At 45.0% G+C, this 19,187-nt stretch overlaps 2 protein-coding genes across 4 annotated transcripts; both read left to right on the forward strand.

Moving 5' to 3' along the window:
* Positions 1 to 233: 233 nt before the first annotated feature.
* On the forward strand, positions 234 to 10,192 carry LOC119465883 (uncharacterized). The gene is made up of 3 exons (XM_037726360.2): positions 234 to 816; positions 6,263 to 6,423; positions 8,790 to 10,192. The coding sequence occupies exons 1-3, from the start codon at positions 468 to 470 to the stop codon at positions 9,198 to 9,200; spliced, it is 921 nt and encodes a 306-aa protein (XP_037582288.2). The 5' UTR covers positions 234 to 467; the 3' UTR covers positions 9,201 to 10,192.
* A 1,624-nt stretch (positions 10,193 to 11,816) lies between these two features.
* LOC119466016 (dolichol-phosphate mannosyltransferase subunit 3-like) lies at positions 11,817 to 17,528 on the forward strand. Of its 3 annotated transcripts, none has more exons than XM_037726499.2 (5): positions 11,817 to 12,080; positions 12,148 to 12,261; positions 12,345 to 12,374; positions 13,184 to 13,261; positions 17,313 to 17,528. In XM_037726499.2, the coding sequence occupies exons 1-5, from the start codon at positions 11,832 to 11,834 to the stop codon at positions 17,364 to 17,366; spliced, it is 525 nt and encodes a 174-aa protein (XP_037582427.2). In that variant the 5' UTR covers positions 11,817 to 11,831; the 3' UTR covers positions 17,367 to 17,528. The 3 variants fall into 3 exon arrangements, with proteins under 3 accessions (XP_037582427.2, XP_037582426.2, XP_049513063.1); XM_037726498.2 differs by having other exon boundaries at positions 11,817 to 11,996; XM_049657106.1 differs by having other exon boundaries at positions 11,949 to 12,084.
* Positions 17,529 to 19,187: the final 1,659 nt, after the last annotated feature.

The raw sequence follows: 19,187 nt of genomic DNA on the forward strand, positions 1-19,187 counted from the left end.
TCAAAGTATTACGAAATCGGTTGTTCGCCTGGTTGGGCGTGATGGCTAAAATTTTAAAGTGGCGCCACAAATTCAATTTTGCCACAATTAAGTATACAATGCATTTCGGGAGAGGCAGCTGGGTACTGATCAGCTGGAGGATAGAGAAGATGCGGACGCTGCTCCCGCTACACTAACGGCGGACTAGCCCTATATAGTGCGTGTGTGTGCGTATGTGGAATGCTTTCTTTCTTTTTTTTTTTTGCTTGTTCGATTTCTTTGTCTAAGGCATATTCGATTTGCCCGCCCGATGCAAAGGGCTCATCCACATTTCATCATCATTTCATCATCATCATTGACACTGCAGATCATGCTAGTCCGGCAATGGAATATGGTAGCAGTCCCTCTTGTCACTGGCACATACCCCAACGTTTATAGATACTATAAACGTTGACATACCCACACTGGAAAATTGACAGAATGTCAAGATGATGATAGCTATCCGGCACTCGTATCGTACTTATCCAATCCAATCCATTGTCCGGCCGGTTGCCGCCGCCATGGCGGGACGTGCCGCGGCACGGTGGTCGGCCCAGCTGCTCGCCGTACTGCTCTTGACAGTGGCGGCTCCATCGGCTCAAGCTGGCTTCCTCGACAGCCTGTGCGAGCTTCTCGGCGACCCGGAGCTGTGTCGCAGCCATGGCATGGCCAGGAGCCCCACCAGCTGGGAGGCCGCGACCACGACGTGGGGGCCGTTTCAGCCTATCGCGGACACGTCCGGCCGACCCTGGGCTGCTAATGACATGCCCTGGAAGCCCGGCAGGGTAGTCATCAAGGGTGCGCTTTGGAAATATATCCTTACCAAGCTCACATGTCACTTCATCTTGACATCAATGTCATCAGACGCAAGCTTGTGATGCGAATTTGGAATATCTTCTAGCGATGATTATTAATTCCCGTGCATTGGCCGTATTAAGCACACTGGTGTAATTCCCATCGACGAACAAAAAAGCGCGGATGTGATGCGACTGCCGTCTTGGATGGTATGAAAGCGGTGATCGTGTTTTCATCAGCGAAGGGGGATATACACTTAAATCTCGTTATAGCGAATCGGTTTGTAACGAAATAATCGATATAACGAAATAATCATAATTCCTCTTGAAAGTCCCCATAGAAACACACGTGTTTAAAATTTCGTTTTAACGAAAAAGGTTTGTACTGATCAACGGATATAACGAAAAATTTTCGTTTCAAAATGACAATTAACCGCCCCGCCCGCTTTGCACCAAAAATATTGATTTGTTAAAATACGCGGCGCTTTGCGGGCTTCTTAATGTCACAGTTTAAATCTCCCGCGGCTGCGCTGCACCGGCAACGGCCCAAGCCAAGACAAGTTGACCAAGCTAGCTAAGCCAAGCTGGCCAAGCCTAACTTCTGTTAGCGTGCTGTGCGCACTACTCCAGAGAAAAGCCAGAGACTTTGGCGGGTATGGTGACGGCGAAGGTGGTCTCGAGATAGCAGCTGCTGCTGAGAAGGCCGTCCTTCGCTTGAGGAAGATGCAGCAGCGAAGCATCACAAACTTTTTCGCGCCATCTACATGAAAGGCTACGCAGCTAGCGTCGAGCACAATAAAACCAGTTCTAGTGTTTTTGTGTTTGATCCCAGTTTTTCGCCGTTTTTCGATTAGCACTTTACTTTAGACACAGCCGCTCGGCTGCGACGGGAGCTAATGCCTCCGCGATGACTTACCTGTAGTGAGTACACCATCGAATACAATAATTAGCCGTATAATAATTAGTCAGTGGCTATAACGAACTAATGGTTATAACGAAAAAAAATTGGCGCCCGTTCGACTTCGTTATAACGAGATTTAAGTGTAGTCTAATCTGGTGTGACGCTGACTTGATTTCCAAAGCAAAAGCGTATTATATACGGCGGCAGAAGAAATAAATCGCAATCCACAGTGTGCCTTATCGCAAAATTATAATGGGCGAGAACACATCAGCCTAGCTCGATTAAGCCTAAAGTTGCCACGTTCAAATCGATTATGATAGTACCACGATATATTTACGTCGGACACATATAGTCTGCCATATTTAAAAAAAGTAATTTAGACGCCAGTGACAAAGTCATCTTATCGAAATTTTGGCACGACGATGAGGTGTCTCTCACCCTTAATTGATACGTGATATTTTTCTTCCGCGCGTTGTAAGTTAGGAACAGCACAGAAGTCATTTCAGCCGTGACTACAGCTTGCGCAGATTAAGACGTGAAATAGAAAGTACGACGAAAAACGAGCCGGGAATACACTCCGGCGTGTGTGTGTTGAAGTGACACTAAATACAGTAAATCATATTAGAATGATAAAATATTATTTGTAAACTATATTGTCATTATTTTCATTAAAATTGTTGATTATTAGAAGAGATGATGAAGGTGAAAGTTCCATGTTGTGAATTTCGCGCCAGAACCATAGCGCCGGTTCGCCAGTGTGACGTCACATATATGCGTTATAGGATTTTTTCGTATTTGAGGCCACATTGGCTCAGTAGAATGCGATGTTGGGCTAGTTGGTTCTCGATATGTGGTTCTGGCGCAACAAAACTAAGAGGTAATACGAAGGGACAGAAAGAGCGCCAACTTGCGACTGAAATTATCCCCTTCAGGTGCGAATTAAGAAAAACTGCCAAGAAAATTATAACTCTATTCAAAAGGTACTTTATTAAACAGCCAGAAAACAAAAAAAATTCCTACAATTGTTTTTTGTCCATACCAAGAACTTCTGTTGCGTGCACAATTGTGTACATAGCGCCTCAATGGCGACCTTTAGCTTTTGTCTAGGAGTAAGGCTTTACGGTTAGAAACTGCTTGTTTCGGGTAATTTGTTTGTGCAAATAAAACATTTTTCGGAAACAGTCGAGTGCTACGACACATGATTTCAGATCTTGGTGTGAAATTCGTAAAAACAGTCGTTTGCAGCAGACAAGCAAAGAAAGACTTCACACTTGCGGCAGCAAACTCGGGACCTCGAAGTGCATCCGTGGTTCTTGCATCGTTGAGCGAACTTTGTAGCGACGTGCCTTGGCCAGTGGTTGATGCCATCATATCTTGTGGAGTTTGTGGGCATTGGGGTCGAGTTGTGTGCTTTCCGGGAATTACTTGGCCTCACAGCGCTGCTCGGCCGTCCCCTCTTGGGCCGCTCGCTTTTGTTGATTGCGATGAGACTGCGGGCTACATCGGTTTGGAAGGCCATTACATCTTTCATGTCCTTCTTGGAGATGCCTTCTTCCTTTGCGTCCCGAATGTACTCTATCCAGCCATTGCAAATGGCAAATGTTACGAAGTGTGAGATTACGCGGACTGGCCACTTCTTCGTCTTGGCTTTGAGGGGGTACAAAGACATTAAAAAATCTAATTTGTCCACACCCCCCATGAAGCTATTGTATTGTGAAATTACTTCCGGGCAGTCAATTTCGACATGTTGTTTCAGTGACTCGCTCCACCTTTTCACCTTTGACAACTCTCCGATGCCAGTGATTGTCGACACCATGTTCACCGGACCGTTGTCGTGCCATCTAACTATTACAATATCTCCTTCCTCGCTGACCTTCCTATCGTAGCTACCGCGCCCTGTCTGCTTTAGTTCCTTGTCGCTTTTCAAGGGGCATCCGAGGAGACGGTTCGATCGGATGGTGCCACTTGCTAAAATTCCAAGCTCTTTCAGTTCCCGCAAGAGGGGCACAGAAGAAAAATAGTTATCCATGTAAACCCTGATGTTGTGCCCATGTGGAGCATGCTCTACAAGTCGCATCACAACAGAACCCCCTAGGCCGAGGTGGAAATGGTTCTCACTTACACCCGTACCTTTCCCCTGGTAAATTTCCAGGTCGTGGGCCAACCCGTCAGCACTACAGCGAACAAAGACTTTAATCCCTTCCGGGTTGGGCTTCCCTTTCACAAATTGCTTCGCAACAACCCTTCCCGTAAACGGAATCATTTGCTCATCAATGCTTTGATCTGGCAACGGTACAAGCTTGAGACATTGGGTTTGTATTGCACTGATTATTGGTCTTACTTTCCAAAATTTATCAGGTGTAGGGTCCCTCGGACTGTTAACGTCCGTCACATGGAGCATGGCCCTGAGTTTGAAAAACCGCTTGCATGACATTGTGTCAGCAATAGTGGGAACTTTTGTATCCTCTTGCCAATACATCCGTATTCTTGGGTACTTCAGGACTGCCATTCGCATCATTATTCCGAAGAATACCTTCATTTCATCAGCTGTGGTCTGCAGCTCAACTCCTTCTTGTTGCAAAGCATAAATGTTAGTGAACTTGGCTAGCTCGCTGAACATGTCTGCTGGAAAATACTTCAGAAAGTATTCAAGAGGCTCTAGCAGAGTAGTCGCTTCTTGGTGACTGAAGGTGCAATCAGTGCTTGTAGGTGTATAATCCTTGTCAATCCACTTCACTTCTGCTTTCTTTTTGCGTTTAGGTTGAGGTGGTTCGGGTGGCGCGGGCGCGGGCTCTTCTTCCTCACTGTCCTCGTGAGCAATACCTGATGCCGGTCGTTCGCTCTCTTGAGGCTGTGTTAGTGCGGATTACAAAAACAAACAAGACAGAATTAGACAATGAATAGTATTGCTGCAGAATTTTCGAGAAACAGACACTTACTGTTATTTCTACAGTCTCATCCAGCTCATCGTCCGAGAAGTCGCCATCCGACACATTTCCATTGGCAATTTTTAGCAAAATTGCTCAGCTGAGGACGTTCCTACTCTTCTTCGTGAACGGGAGTGATCTTTGAGACCTACAAGGCGCAAAGCACGCGCTACGAATCAGTACAACACGCATAAGTTGCGCGAGCAACTTCCGTATTTTTATCGGGATTGCGGCATTGAGGCGCGGTGCGCACGTTTGTGTACGCTTATACATTTCCCTCCTTAACACGAGCCTCGCTCCAGCTAAGGTAAATTAAATATTATCAGCAAACGTCAGAAGCCTAAATGAGCAACTCACAATAAAAAATATTTGCTATTAAAAACATATGATGGCAAAATTAAGAGACTTGTAGGGGGTACTCACGTGCCGACCCGTAAAACGCGGAGGCGTCCATCTTGAATGCTTGTTTGAGCTTGAGCTTCGCCATCCAAAACGAGATGGCGCTAGGTGTTCACGTGCGAAGCGTCTACGAAACTGCGGAAGGCGCCCAAATTCCCCACCGACGCTTTCACTTGCAGCGGCGGGCGATTCAAATTTGCGTACACAAACGTAGCCACCGCCGCTGAAGGGGTTATTACATAGAAACACCCATATTTTATACAAACAGGATTTACATGCTCAGAACCATCAAGTGTACTACACGTGTACAAGGAGGACGAGGAACAAACCTTTATTGAAACTCATTATTACTCATTATTGTGCAATCAGACCGACGGGACACTGACACAAGCATCACCCTTTTTCTTTATGAAATACGCCTCCAGCAATTCACGTGCCAGCGTCAAAAATATGGTTGGCCAGCTGTTTAAAGGTAAATGTTTGGTATTTGCTTTGACAAGGTTAATGTGTGTTCTTGAAATGCACCTCTGTGGAGATAAAAAATAAGAGCTTGCTTATTCAGTGCTTGTGTGTTACCTTTGCCTTGTGTCTCGTTTGTTGTGTGCGCGCTGCAGTTTCATAATGATGAGCTTGCTTTAAACAAAGAAAAAAGAAAAATTCGCGTTGGCGAGAATATGACCACCGCGTGAGCTAAGAAGAAACCGACAAGATCTTCTGGTTTTCTGACTAAAACGTCTGCTGCTTACGGTCGACATTTTTGTGAATACCACTGTTGAGCATTTGTATAAACAAAGCTAAATTGAAATGTACAGACTGATGTTTACATTTGTCTAGTTTGTGCAGATGTTTTTCTTAGGTCAACAATATTATTAAGTTGCCAGTTAAACAGAGACAAGCGCAGCGTATACAACACGCGCTGACGATCGTGTCAGCAAAGTATTACAGCACTGCCCCCCCCCCCCCCCCCCCCCGAGAACAACGGAAATTCCAAACGCCGCGCGCCCTCCCTCTCGAGAATGCTGAGCTCCCAACCAGAGTCAAGATCACATGCACAAATGCCTCTACGTAGAACGCATTGCTAGCTACGTCACTCACCATGACACGTGACTTCGGTGAATTGTCCAATGCGGAAGGCGCAACGCCGCTGCTTTGAATGCGCCGCGCAGCAAAAAAAGGTATGGAATTAATAGTGCCGAAATATATTTATAACCTCACTGTTACAGGCAAGCCCACTGCACGATTGAACATGGATGCTGGAGCCAACCACTCGCTGCCCTCTGCAGAGACCAGGCAGTCACTGGAATTAGACTTCGACAACGTCACCTACTCTGTGGACGACCCGATGCTGCCCTGGAAGATCATCGAGTACTTTGCTAACCTCCAGGTAGGCGCGTGTGCACAAGAAACCGTTTGAGCTAATCACCAAACGATTTAAGCCGGCGGAGCTGTTATAGAAATCGGTGAATTCCTCCACATTTTCAAATTCTGCAATGGCGTTTGAGCCAATCAGAGAGGACGTAATAGGCCTCTGGACCAATAAGAGTTGACAATTTTTTGTTGTAGTGGGTGAGTTGGTTCTGTGACATGTTGGAACACTGCGCTGCCAGATTAAAATGGTTCGCTACAGATTTTTTAGGCAATTCACTGAGTATCCGAAGTGCAATAGTACTTCACTTTGAGCGATGAATCGGCCTAAGTAGACGAGGTGAGTACGCTATAAAAAGAAGCAGGAAGGGCCCTCGTACGAAAGTCTATGGGCCTTTCGTACGAGGAGCTTGACTAAAGCTCTCTGCTCCCCATAAAAACCACTATTGCGGAGAAGCCAGCTTACGCGCGTTTGGGCACGCATACATTAACGCATGCATACAAACGCATAGCTTTTGACCCGTCGCCAATACCATGTAAGCGTACACGTTGCTACACAGCTGCGCAAGAAAGGCACACAAGCACAAATACCATCAGCCAACGCTGTAAATTTAAACGGGTGGAGCTGAACTATCGCCTGTCAAGTGAAAAGGCTGACAGAAGCAACGCCGAAGACAGCGCTTGACTAAAGCGTATTATTGTAATAAAGTCAGCTTGCATGAATTGATCCGTGCGTGTGTTCATAGCTTCAGTGCATAAACGCACACACATTTAGTTCTTTGACGTCACGCCAGTACTATATACAAGTTACCAGCTGCGAAAGAAAGGCACAGAAGCTTCCATAGCGGCTAATCCTCAGAAGGAGGCGGTCGGCGCCTGTCAAACAAGGAACCTGACTAAAGTTGGCTTCTCCTCCTAACGAGTCACTGTGTGGAGAAGCCAGCTTGCGCGTATGGTTTTTATTGCACAGTGCACTCAAGAAGACAGGCGTAGTTCTTGACCTAGTCTCGCTTTTGGGAGTTTTAAAGCATAGCTTTCCTTGCGAACCAGACTTTACTGACCGTGGCTGATGGGTGCTGCTGCTGCTGTCTCGCCTAATAGTTCATACTTAAAAAAAGAGAGAGAATTATGTGCCTGATCGATGGTGGGATCGCACCTCTGCTCCGCAGCACAGCAGCCTGATGTTCTAACCATTAGGCTACAATCTTTTTTTTCTTAATTGCCGACTTTGACATCATAAACAAACACAAAATATAAAACGTGTCAGCAAAATTTTTACTGGCACGACATATAATTTTTTTTTTTTCAGTACTGCCAATTCATTAAGCATGTCAATTCATGTTGGCTGTTCAGGGAGTGCGCCCCATGAACATCCTTGAACTGTGCTACACCTTCAAAGAAGTTATCGCGCACAGATCGCACTTCGACATCAGCATTGTTGAACTGCTTTCTAGTTCTCCACAAACTGTGGAGGCCCACGAGCATTATAGCGTCATATGGAAAACCCCCTGTTTCTACCAGTAATAATCTTATTACCTGTGGATCTAAAGGTAACTCTTTCTTTACATTAGGCTGAAATCACACGTATAATTCTAGCGTGCCAACGCCAACTAGCTATTTGCGGTGATCACGGCGTGCGTCACATTGCGTAGCATGGGTGCGCGAGAGCGCATGCGCGTGCGTCAGTTTCCGTTACGCGAAAGACGCAGGAACGAAATGAGCAAGTTTATACCATTTAATTAACCGCTTCACGGAAGCTTCGTTTCTCGTAGATTCTAAGATACGCGTCGGATTTGCATATTTATTTTTAAGTCGCAGTTTTATGTGGATAGCCTTTAGCGTTTTCCTTGTACGGCTGCATTCGAGTGGCTCCTTTCGGGCACTGAGGGTAAATGTATGGATACCCACGGCTCTCTTCTACTTACTCTCAATGCTTTCTTCAACCATGCGCGCACTGGAAGGCAGCGTATCTTTTGAAACGTTCCGAAACTATAGCTATGGCAACCCGAGGACTGCTTGTAACGAACGCGTAACATGCATGCTGAAGCTATAGCGCTAATCTTGCGCATACGCGGCTTTTTGAATACCTTGAATTTATACCAGCAGAATGCGATATTGGGCTAGTTGGTTCATACTTGAAATGTGGTTCTGGCGCAGCAAAACTAAGCGGAAAGAAGAAGGGACAGAAATGGCGCTTTTTCTACCCCTTCTTCTTTCCGCTTACTTCTGCTGCGCCAGAACCACATTTAAATTACTACTTTCTTAACTTTCAGTCCTCCCAATTCTCTCTTTCCGGTCTCCCATTCTCTCGAACCACTTCTGTATACCCCCCCCTCCCCCCCCCCCCTCCTCTTCCGCCATCTTCAATGTTCGTACCGCGCGCAGGTAGAAGTGTCCTACGTGGAGAACGTCGAGAAGCGCAAGGCCTACTCGGGCTACCTGTTCCGCAAGATGAACGTCTACCTTTACGAGGTGGCCGGCCCGGACGCCACCGTCAAGGTGGCACCGCAGGGCTACTTTGCTCCCGAGTTCTTCGTAGGGCTCGTCAACAAGCTCTCCATGGTCCTGGTGTTCGTCATGGCGGTCATGCTCGTCTGGTTCGTCGGGTTCCTCGTTTACTGGTACCACAGCGGCGGCAGCGCCCAGCGAGACCCGACCGTCAGCGACGACGACCGCTACCTTAGCGACACTGTCGCCGTCGCCGCCTTGCCCGCCGATTTTCTATGTGGTCGCGTCGCGAGGAACACGGCAGGCCGCGGCAAAGTGCGGTCGCGTTCCTGCGACGACGACCTTTAATACCGAACGATCACGGCATTCGATGGACATCTTGGGAAAGACAACGCCGTGCGGTGCAAAACCACAGGACACGCGGCAGGAGTGACACGTATATAGGTGGCACTGACTTTCAGCTACCCGATTTCTTTCACCGACAGCACTATAAATGTGTACGAGATAAAATTAACTTAACAAAGCCCGGATAGATTGTATGTATATAAGGTTTGTATACGTATACCATGAAACCACGTATACGGGACGTTCACTTTTCTATCTGTTCATCGGGGAAACGCGAAGCAAAAAAAGCGAGAACGTTGCATTGCTTATACGATTTGAAAGACGCCGCTCCTGGTGGGCTGCAGCCCACTGGATGCAAACGCCAAATTATATTAATCCGGGTACCTTGAACTCTGGAGATGTTGCATTACTCTTCGATGAGGCGCGCTAAGATCGAAGCGCTCTAAACAGAAGTATGGACATATATGGTATACACTAACATTTTGGGTTGGCTTTCTTTATTCGATTATTAGAGTTCTTATACATTTAACTCTGACCCAATAGACATGATTGTTGCATGACTGCGTTGTTCTAAGTCTGCGAGATAGGCTTACACGATGTGTAGCCTGTGTTGCAAAGCTTGTTGCTACCACAAACAACTTTTGACAGATTCACAGACAGTAATGACGCGCATAATAAGTACAATAATCTGCGCTACGTGGACGATTTTCTGATTCAGTTTCCTAAATGTCAACAACGGACTTTATGTAGTAGACCTAGACAAACGTTTAACGGCACTATACTTGGCCAAGGAAACCTTTTCCAGAATGTCTTGGAAAAATAAAGAGGAATTGCATTGAATGTTCTCGTGTAACCAACTGCGCTAATTTCCCGCTTTTGGTTTTGACAGGATCGACGAATGAACAGATGCAAAGAAACCTTTGCTTTAAAATAAGGGGCAAACGCATTTTTATGATGTGTACGTTGTTTACTGCGCGCTGCTATCATGAATACATTGGAACTCACCTTGCTCACCATTCTTCGCTTCCTACTTCGAAAAAAAAAAAAAAAAAACCGCAGACAGAGCAAGTTTTTTTTTTCAGTGTTTTAATTGTTTCCATGAAGTTGATATCATTTATATTTCTTTATACGGTGAATCCTTTAACACGTACAGCAGCTCTTTATCTCTTAATCCTAAATATAATATTGCCAATAGTTTCCTACACAATGTTAACCTGACCTAATGTTAACCTATTGCGCTTGAATAACACAGCAGCCCTTTATCTCTTTATCTTTAATATAATTTTTGCAATAGTTTACTGCACAAAGTTAATTTCACTTCTATATTATTGCGCAATAATATATTTTTTCATCTTTCTTTTTCAACTTCTTTTTCCTCGATCCTTTGAGTACTTCTAGGGTCTTCTGTTTTCTCCTGCTACCCGATGCTTTAGCTAATCACACATTATACGGCGTGTTTCAGCGAATATTTTCAAAAATTATTAAAGGTTACTTGTGGCAGATAGCAGAATTCTAGTTCATGAGCTGGTCTACTCGACGAGGGGGACATTACTTGCACAAAAAATTAAAATGCATAATTGACAAATAACAAAAAAGTCACTAATGAAGTTTTTAGCTAATTACCTTATGGCACATATCGCATTTTACAAATTCTAGCCGTGGAGTTCGCAAGGCGGATCCACTTAGAACGAATTCTCAGGATGACACCAGTATTGCGGAGCAATGCATTGGCGTTCCAGTTACTTTCTTAACAAAACATCGTTTTATGCATTGTAGTTTGCAGCCTTTGATGGTTATTTTGTCCCCACAAAATAATCGTGATCTATCTTGCGTGCATTTCCTTTCACGCAGCGTTAAAGAAATTAATTGGCTTTACTCACGGAAAAAGGGGCTTGGGGGGGGGGGGGGGGGGGGGGGGGGATGGGGACTACACGAGGGGCGCAGACGAAAGCAAATTTCGAATTCTTTCCTTAACAAGCCAGGAAGGTTACATGGCCAAGTTTTATATTAAACGATCTGGAGCATGAAATGCGATCTTGCTGCGACAATATCAGTAAACATTGCAACAGAGCATCGGTAAGCGCGGAATCTTAATATATATATATATATATATATATATATATATATATATATATATATATATATATAATTAAAAAAAATTGAAGCACGTAGTCTTGATGAAGGCCGGACCCCGGCTGAAACGTCATATATATATATATATATATATATATATATATATATATATATATAAAATGTGCTGAAAAAAAAAACGCATGTATTTGTATAGGTGGCGTCCAACAAATGTCCAAAACGTATTCACCATGACGTGTTTTCGGTTCTTGCAATCGCATTCTGGCGCTTGCAGCATATCAAAGCAGTGAAAACATGACCTGCGAGATCTGTTTTCGTTACTGCGAGGCTCCCAGGGAGCCGTCGCTGGTTGTGCGCTTTGGGCGCTGCGCTATGCCCATATTAGGCCACAAGTTATTTATTACATTTAAACTGATGCTGCAACTATTGCGTAAGGATGCGAATTCAACTTTTTAAATAAAGTAGTTTGACCACTTTTCAGTACAATTTACTGTAACAAACAAATGCCAATCTCGGAGGATTAGGAATGATGATGATGATGACATGCCTGACAGACGCTGCCGTTTGTGGTGCTCCGGTCGCTCCGGCTCGCTTCGTGTCAAGCAGCCGGATTTGCGTGTGTGCAGTACTTGCTTTCGTGGGACATCTTCGGCGGGTCAAGAGCTTGATTTCAACTGTGCGCGTGTCGCCTACGCGCTGCGTTGGCAGGTAAGCGCAAGAGCATCTTCGAAGTTGCCTACTGTTTCCGTGCGCGAACAAGTACTTGTCGTCTCCACGAAACTTTGTCCACACGTAGGTGCGGCGCTACGTTGTGATCGACGTGTCTTTAAATCACAGGCGTGTGTTTTGCTTCTTACAGGAACCGGCGATGACTAAGTTGATGCAGTGGTTGCTAGGGCTGTCCATATTCATGGCAATATGGGCTGCACTTCTTTCGCAGAGGTTAGGCGCTGCGGAGACCCACGTTTGGCTGGTAAGCCAATGTCTCGTTACTTCTTTTTTCTCGTAAGATATTAAGATTGTGTTTGCTTATATTTATTTATACATATATTTCAGCTTCCAGTGTACGCCTGCATTGTGTTTGGGGTAAGTTTGTTTAATATTACAAATTTCATAGTGTTCATGCGGTCGCCGTGATTGCAAGATGCCTTCTACTTGATTAAACTGGACGTGTAACAGTAAAATCATTAGAATGAATGGATACGCTCTTCATTATAAGCTTATCTGTGTATATTATTATAAGCTGTTAAGCATAATTCAAGCACCTGCCTTGGTTTATCGTTTCCTCCCATGTCAGGCACATCCAGGCGTTATGACTACCATGCTGAATTGAAACATTGATGGGTATGACTATGACCATGTACTTACGCAAGAACAGAACAACACAAACATGTCATAGTGTCAACATGGAGGTCTGTGCTGATGTAGCATTGTAGGTCATGTCTCTTCATTGTACGGGAATACTCGGGGACAGCATGAAAAGACGGGGCAAGATCAGACAACACAAGTACTCACAACTTTTATTCAGAAACGTGCGACACCAAGAGGTTTATTCATAACAAAGTAGAATGATAGCTAGAGCACACATTTCTGTCATCCAGTTGCACTTTGTAGTCCAAACTGTGGTTGTGGTTTGGTTCGCACTTTACCAAACTTGACTATTTGCACATTTTCACCTAATATATATGTTTTTCTTTTCAAACAAGAGTTGTTAGTCTGGGCCCATGTTGTCTAATCTCATCCCATCATTTCACGCTGTCCCTGAGTACTCCCACAGATATGCACCAACAAGCTCAGTTTACAACTCTTTATTGTTTTGACCGTGTGTAACGTTTCTGCTACATCCAGCCGTGTCACACCATTTAGCCCAAATGTGACCTTTGGCTACTTTTCAGGTGTATGCTGCTTCAGTTGTCATCTACAGAGTCCTTACATTCAACAACTGTGAAGCAGCAGCAGCAGAGCTCAAAAAGGTATGCACCGTTGCGATTTGACTCAAATTCCTTTCTTTCTTCCTATGAAGTATTGCACAGCATTTGTTTGTCACATTCAATGCAGAGCATGTGCTGTTTTCATTAGTTGTATTGATTTTATAGTGGTTGCAGGCTTGTCAAGCACAGGCACATTCAGGAGGCTGCAGGCTTCTGTCTGCATATCATAACCAATGCTGTTTAAACCACGACGTGTATGCCATTGTGGCATCTGTGACACATGAAGCCACCTACTGCTTTCTAAAGTATCCCAAACAAAAATTGCTGCTTCAGGTGCATACACTTATTAACATAAATTGCTGCCACATTCAACAAATTGCCTAAAATGTAACATGGCATGGAATGTAAATAAACGCTTAAAAGGTTGACAGCACTAATGAAATTGCCGACTAATACAGATTGTAGGACTATGCAGATTTATTTGTTGAATAAAACAATGTAGTTGCCATCTGCAAGAATTAAAAAAAAATATATATATTATTTTATTGTTATGTTCTTGTTAACTAATTTCAAGGCTGTGTGGGAAGCAGTTCACATGAGAAATAATGGTTAGTGCAACATATCAGCTCATTCTATATGGTAGATAGCATATAGCATTGCACATGTACTTAATGCCCCAAAGTCGTGCCTTACGAAATAAGAATGGGAACCGAGGGGCTCGATTTTATTAGTCATAACCACATAAAGCCAACAAACCACGAAGCCAAGGAAAGCATCGGGGAAATTAAGTGTAGTTGAAATTGGAATGTAGAAAATAATGAAGAAAAGGGAAATGAAAGTGGACGAAAAGATAACTTGTCGCCGGCGGGAGCCGAACCCGCAACCTCCGCATTACGCGTGCGTTGCACTACCAATTGTGCTACAGTGACGGCCATCAATTCGTCCACTAACTTGGGTATTTATGTTTACTAGATCTAGCCCTAGGAGTGTTAGCCAGCTCAAAGTCGTGCCTTGTCATTCATATTCTGTTCATCTGGAATCTTGCGGCTTCATCCTCCGTTGCATCTCCCAGGGCAGCAGCTCAATGTTCTACATGTTAGGCTACATACGCATGCATAGAACGGCTGGATAACAATCTCACCAGTTCTTTCCGCATGCATGCTAGCGCTTTGAGATGCTTGCTGTGTGCGTCGAATTGCATAGCAAAAAAATTTTTAATTATAAAATTTAAGAATGTGCACTCTGCCAGCTGACAAATGACTATAGAAGTTTCACTCCTGAAAAAGAAGCCCATGCAGCCGCGCTGTCATTCATTCACTACCATGTTTGCTGTACCACAATTTTTATTTCAGTGGGACAAAACGGGCCACATTAAGAGGCCATGCTTGGTGAGGCTAGGTGCTTTAGTCTGCATTGGGCTGTGTCATGTTTCTCCACAAGTTTCTGCAAGGTGCACTGTGGTTGAAGGCAGTTGTGGGACATATTTGTTGCCGAAATCCACTGTGCGACATGCAAGGAAAGGCTGCTCCACACCTCTCATCCATAGGCACAGGCATGCACACAAGGGGGTCCAGGGGGGCCCAGGCCAGAGGCGTCTGCCCCTCTCAGATACTAAGTATTTGGCCACTGCTGGCGTACAGGGGGCACCTGTGACTTTGCAGATGCTGTTTCTATGGCATGAACAAAGCTGCGTACCCCAAAAATTTCCCGAATAGGCACACATCTGTTTTGAGCTATCTGCCTGCAACAAAAACGGCCCCCCATACCCCTAACGCATACGCGAGGTTACGATTCACACCTGTTGTTTTTCATCGCCAGAAGCCTGGTCTCCAGAGCAAGCATAGCAAAGGCAGTGAGCAAGAAAAGTGCTTTCAGACTTGACCCTCAGCGCTGCAGCCTGGGCTTCCTGATGCGGGAGCGATGTTCGAGCAAGCAGCCGATGATTACAAGGCGAATGTCTGCGATGCCGGTGACAAACAAGACAAACAAAATGGGGCATTTTTCATGTCCTTTGGCGATAAGAACCACGTGTCTGGAGATAACCCATCCTTACCAATGCTCACTAATGACCTAGAAAAGCAAGCTTGGCAAGCATGTGTTCCTTTCTAACCGCGCCAGTGCAGCTATCCTCAAAAAGAAAGGAATAATCACAATCACAGTATTTGTGCACAGCAACTTGCCAAGCTTAGTTGGCTTGAGTACAGTCTGCAAAGGACACTGTGTTTTGCTTTTGTGGGCGGGCATTCCCACCGGAAGGTGGTATATTGAAGGCGCATCAGGACCCATCATTTGTATCAACTGGATTTTGTGCTTGAAAGAACACAATCCAAGCATTCAACCAGCATGAAAAATCTGAGGGTCATGTGCACAGTATCTTGTCCTGGAATACTGTAGTTCCAAAAGAAATAAGTTATTTGCTTTTCTCCTAGATTAGAGCCTTGCTCGACGAAAGTTCCAAGGAGAAGAATAACACCAGTAAAATTGTAATGTTCTAAGGCACTTCTTGACTTTGTAGCCTTGCTCACGGAAGGAGGAAGGCTGTTCAGAGGCACGCTGAAGGAGTAGAAAGTGGAGAGCAGGAGCTCTTTTTAGAAATTGTCAATCTACTGAAAAAGTATGACCCAATTTGGTGCAATCATCTAGAGATGGGGCTGAAGAGCGCTTCCTACATGAGTAACAGAATGCAAAATCTTATGATCTCTGCACACAGCTGTGTTACATCAATTATCTAGCGGATACCCAGGCAAAGGATTTCACTGTATCTGCGAAGAGACCAGTCACTGCGGCCATCATGAGCGACTGTCTGTTGTCATCGAGTACTTTTGCGAGGTTAGAAAATGGCCAATGAGGAGTTTCTCGGTCTTTGAAGGCTCATAAACTTGGATAGTGAGTCAATCTTCGCAGCATTGCAAGCTGTTCTGGCTGCCATCAATGTTCCCTGGAGTTCTGCGAGCAGAGTTGGCTTTGGCGGGGCTTCTACAGTTGTCTTCAGCGAGCCGCAGTGCGCTTAGCCAGTGGACTCGTGGCAGCACCTTGGGTGGCTGCAATGTAGCCGACTGCAGCCACTAACATCAGCCGTGTATTGGAGTGTGCTTTACTATGAAATAAAGCACACAGAAAAGAGCGAGGATCATGGGGTCTTTTGAAACGAAAGCGATTGAGAGAAAGGTGACTTAGCGCTCCGCTTGCGAGCTCCACGGACTGCGTACGACAGCAGAACTTGGCTGAGATGTTCACAACAGTGTATGCTACCTGCGGACTATACATTATTTCACCAAGCCCGAGGGGTGGTTCAGGGCCCCTTTAACAATCTTGGTGCACTTTAAAGCAAAAGCATGCAAGCTTTTGTTGTGAATGTTATTCAATGTACGATGAAAATGGGTGCGACTTCAGATGCAGGGCATTTCATTTGTATAAACCAGGATGCGACAGAAACTGACTTTTTTTTTTCTTGGTCATTCAACAGTAAGAAAGTTCATATTGGCAGAAATATTTTGAGGTTATCTACAAGGGCTCATCCTCACACTTATCTGAGCACTTTTTTTTCCTACTCATGAGTCCCACAGGACCCAATTGGAGTCCAGCAGGTTTGAGCACTTTGCCCTATTATTGGTATCTAGTTTTCATTTTGCGGTCTGTTTGTATGCTTAAGTGTTAAATAAACAATGAAGCAAATTTTTAGAAATTTTGGGCTGAAGAGGGTTAAGGAAATGAGTAAGGGGGGGCACTCTGGTGACACTCCCCCCTGCACGCCTATGCTCTCATCATGTTGCATTGTTTTGTCTTGTCGGATCACCAATGCTTCACATACACAAACTCTTACAGTGCATGGTATCTGCATTTTTTTCTTAATCATTTAAAACACTTTAATACTGTGCTTTGGGCATACGTTGATTCCCAGGCGGTCGGCATTAATCGGGACCCTCCACTACAAGATTCGTGTGCACTCAGTGTGCAACATTCTGATGTTAAACTCCGCAATTCTTTAAGTACAAAGAAGGCTTTACAAGCCAAGTCTGAAAACAGTGGAAGCTTGTTGGTACAGGAGGTTTTGGTGCTGTAACATACCTTGTGCGATTTCTTGTTGTTGCAGCAAATCGTGGAAGCCAGGGAGGACCTCAAGAAACGGGGCTACAAATTTGATTGAAGTGTATATTTTGATATTGAAACCTAAGAAGCATGAACTTCAGCCAACTGATGCCATTCCACTCATCAGTTGTGCTTCCCAGAGTTTCTACTGATAAATGTTGTCACTAATGTCACTGCATTGTGGGTATCTGTGCAAAATAAAAAGCTTGATTTTTTTAAATGCGAAGCATTTCTATACCTAGTTGGAGCCAAGGTCAAATGCGAGATCATCCAAGGCCGCAGAGTTTGTCGCGAATGCGTGTGTACTTCTATAAGCCCGCTTGCTGGCTCCTATCGGTCTCTCCTTGCTCCATGTGCATGCGGGTGCTCTCCCATGCACACGCTCACACACTGCTACTAGCTGCTACTGGCTTGGCGTCCCCTCTCCTTGCTCCACTCTCCAGTACGGGTGTGCACACCACAAATGGACGTGGCTCAGTTGCGCTATGTTGTGTGTAAGCCTCTACTTGCAGATACGAGCCCTCGAAAGTATCAAGCCGAAGAGGAGTGTAAGAGTGCAAAGGCTCTGCAGAGACTACAGAGGTATGCGATGTGTACCGAAGTGGTGAGGCAGGAGGCGAAGCGATGGGCTGCCGAGATGTGCGCGACCATGGAGCCCGAGCAACAAGACAACGTATGACCGAAGAACAGCGGCACGCCAAGCAAACAGCCACTGAACAGACCGCCAATTGGAGGAGCGCCACTTGCAGGACACAAGACGCATACCTTACAAAGCACTTTTGTCGAAGGTGAATTTGGTGCGGTGTGTAGCGTCTTCAACTACCTCTGGTTGCGATCGTATGTTGTCAGGGTGTCACGGCCCATGCATGTGGTGGTCCTCGAATGAGTGTTTCCCCGGGAGGAAACGGGTTCATTCAGGCTTTGTGCCATGTGCAGGCAAGAAAAACTTTGCATTGACTTTGACAATCATCAAGGATGGTTTCTGCTGTAATTTTTTCTTCTGTGTTGTAGTAATCCGGCATAAAACATAGATTGATAGGCTCTGACAATGGTCACCTGATCCAATGGCCATAGCCACAGCATTACAGAAATGCTTTTTCTAGCACAAATAGAAAAAAGTTACACAGATCCCATTCAATCTGTGTTAATGTGAAACATTCGGTCGCACAATGCATGTGATTAAATGCAAAAACGTTCTCGCTTTGCGTGTGCTACACTATTTCCCACCGTTTGCTCGTGTCAATGTTTGTATCTGTGCAATTGCTGAAACACACTGGTTTTAAGCAAAGCTCGAGATGTGGAAACTCGAAATGTTGATGCAGTCAACATGCATTGGCATGAGACAACCTTGAAAGTACAGCACGTTTGGTACATTATTTTCAATTGCGTCATATTGTCACCTAGCCTTTAACTGACACTGTCTTTCCTCAATGGTTTTGGCAGCGGCAAGAGGATACTTTTATTCTCGCCTTGCTTCCAACTTCGGTTCTTTATCCTGTTCATATTTAGTGGTAGTGCAACAACACTTCGCAGCGGTGCAACAGCATTTGCGATTTTTTTGGGCTAGAGGCCATCTGAAGCAGGACTAATGCATAACCTCTGAGCGTGCAGTAGAATGTCTCGCATGACATCATCGCAGAGAGAATGAGGAAACAAGTGCAGCAGCACTGAAGGCCAAGGAGGCTGCCTGGACAAACAACTTAACAAAACCTGAAAGAAAGTCTGCAGATGCTTCGCAAGCAAAAATCCAAATAAGATAGATATTCACAGGAAGATGAAGACTGATCTACAATGGTCAAATAATGGCAGCTCCAAGACGAGTCCCCTTGTCGGAAGTGCTTACTCCAGGCCTTGTTTGACAACTTTTGATTGAACAGAT

Source organism: Dermacentor silvarum, chromosome 10 (genome assembly GCF_013339745.2).
Source record: "Dermacentor silvarum isolate Dsil-2018 chromosome 10, BIME_Dsil_1.4, whole genome shotgun sequence".
NCBI lineage: Eukaryota > Metazoa > Arthropoda > Arachnida > Ixodida > Ixodidae > Dermacentor > Dermacentor silvarum.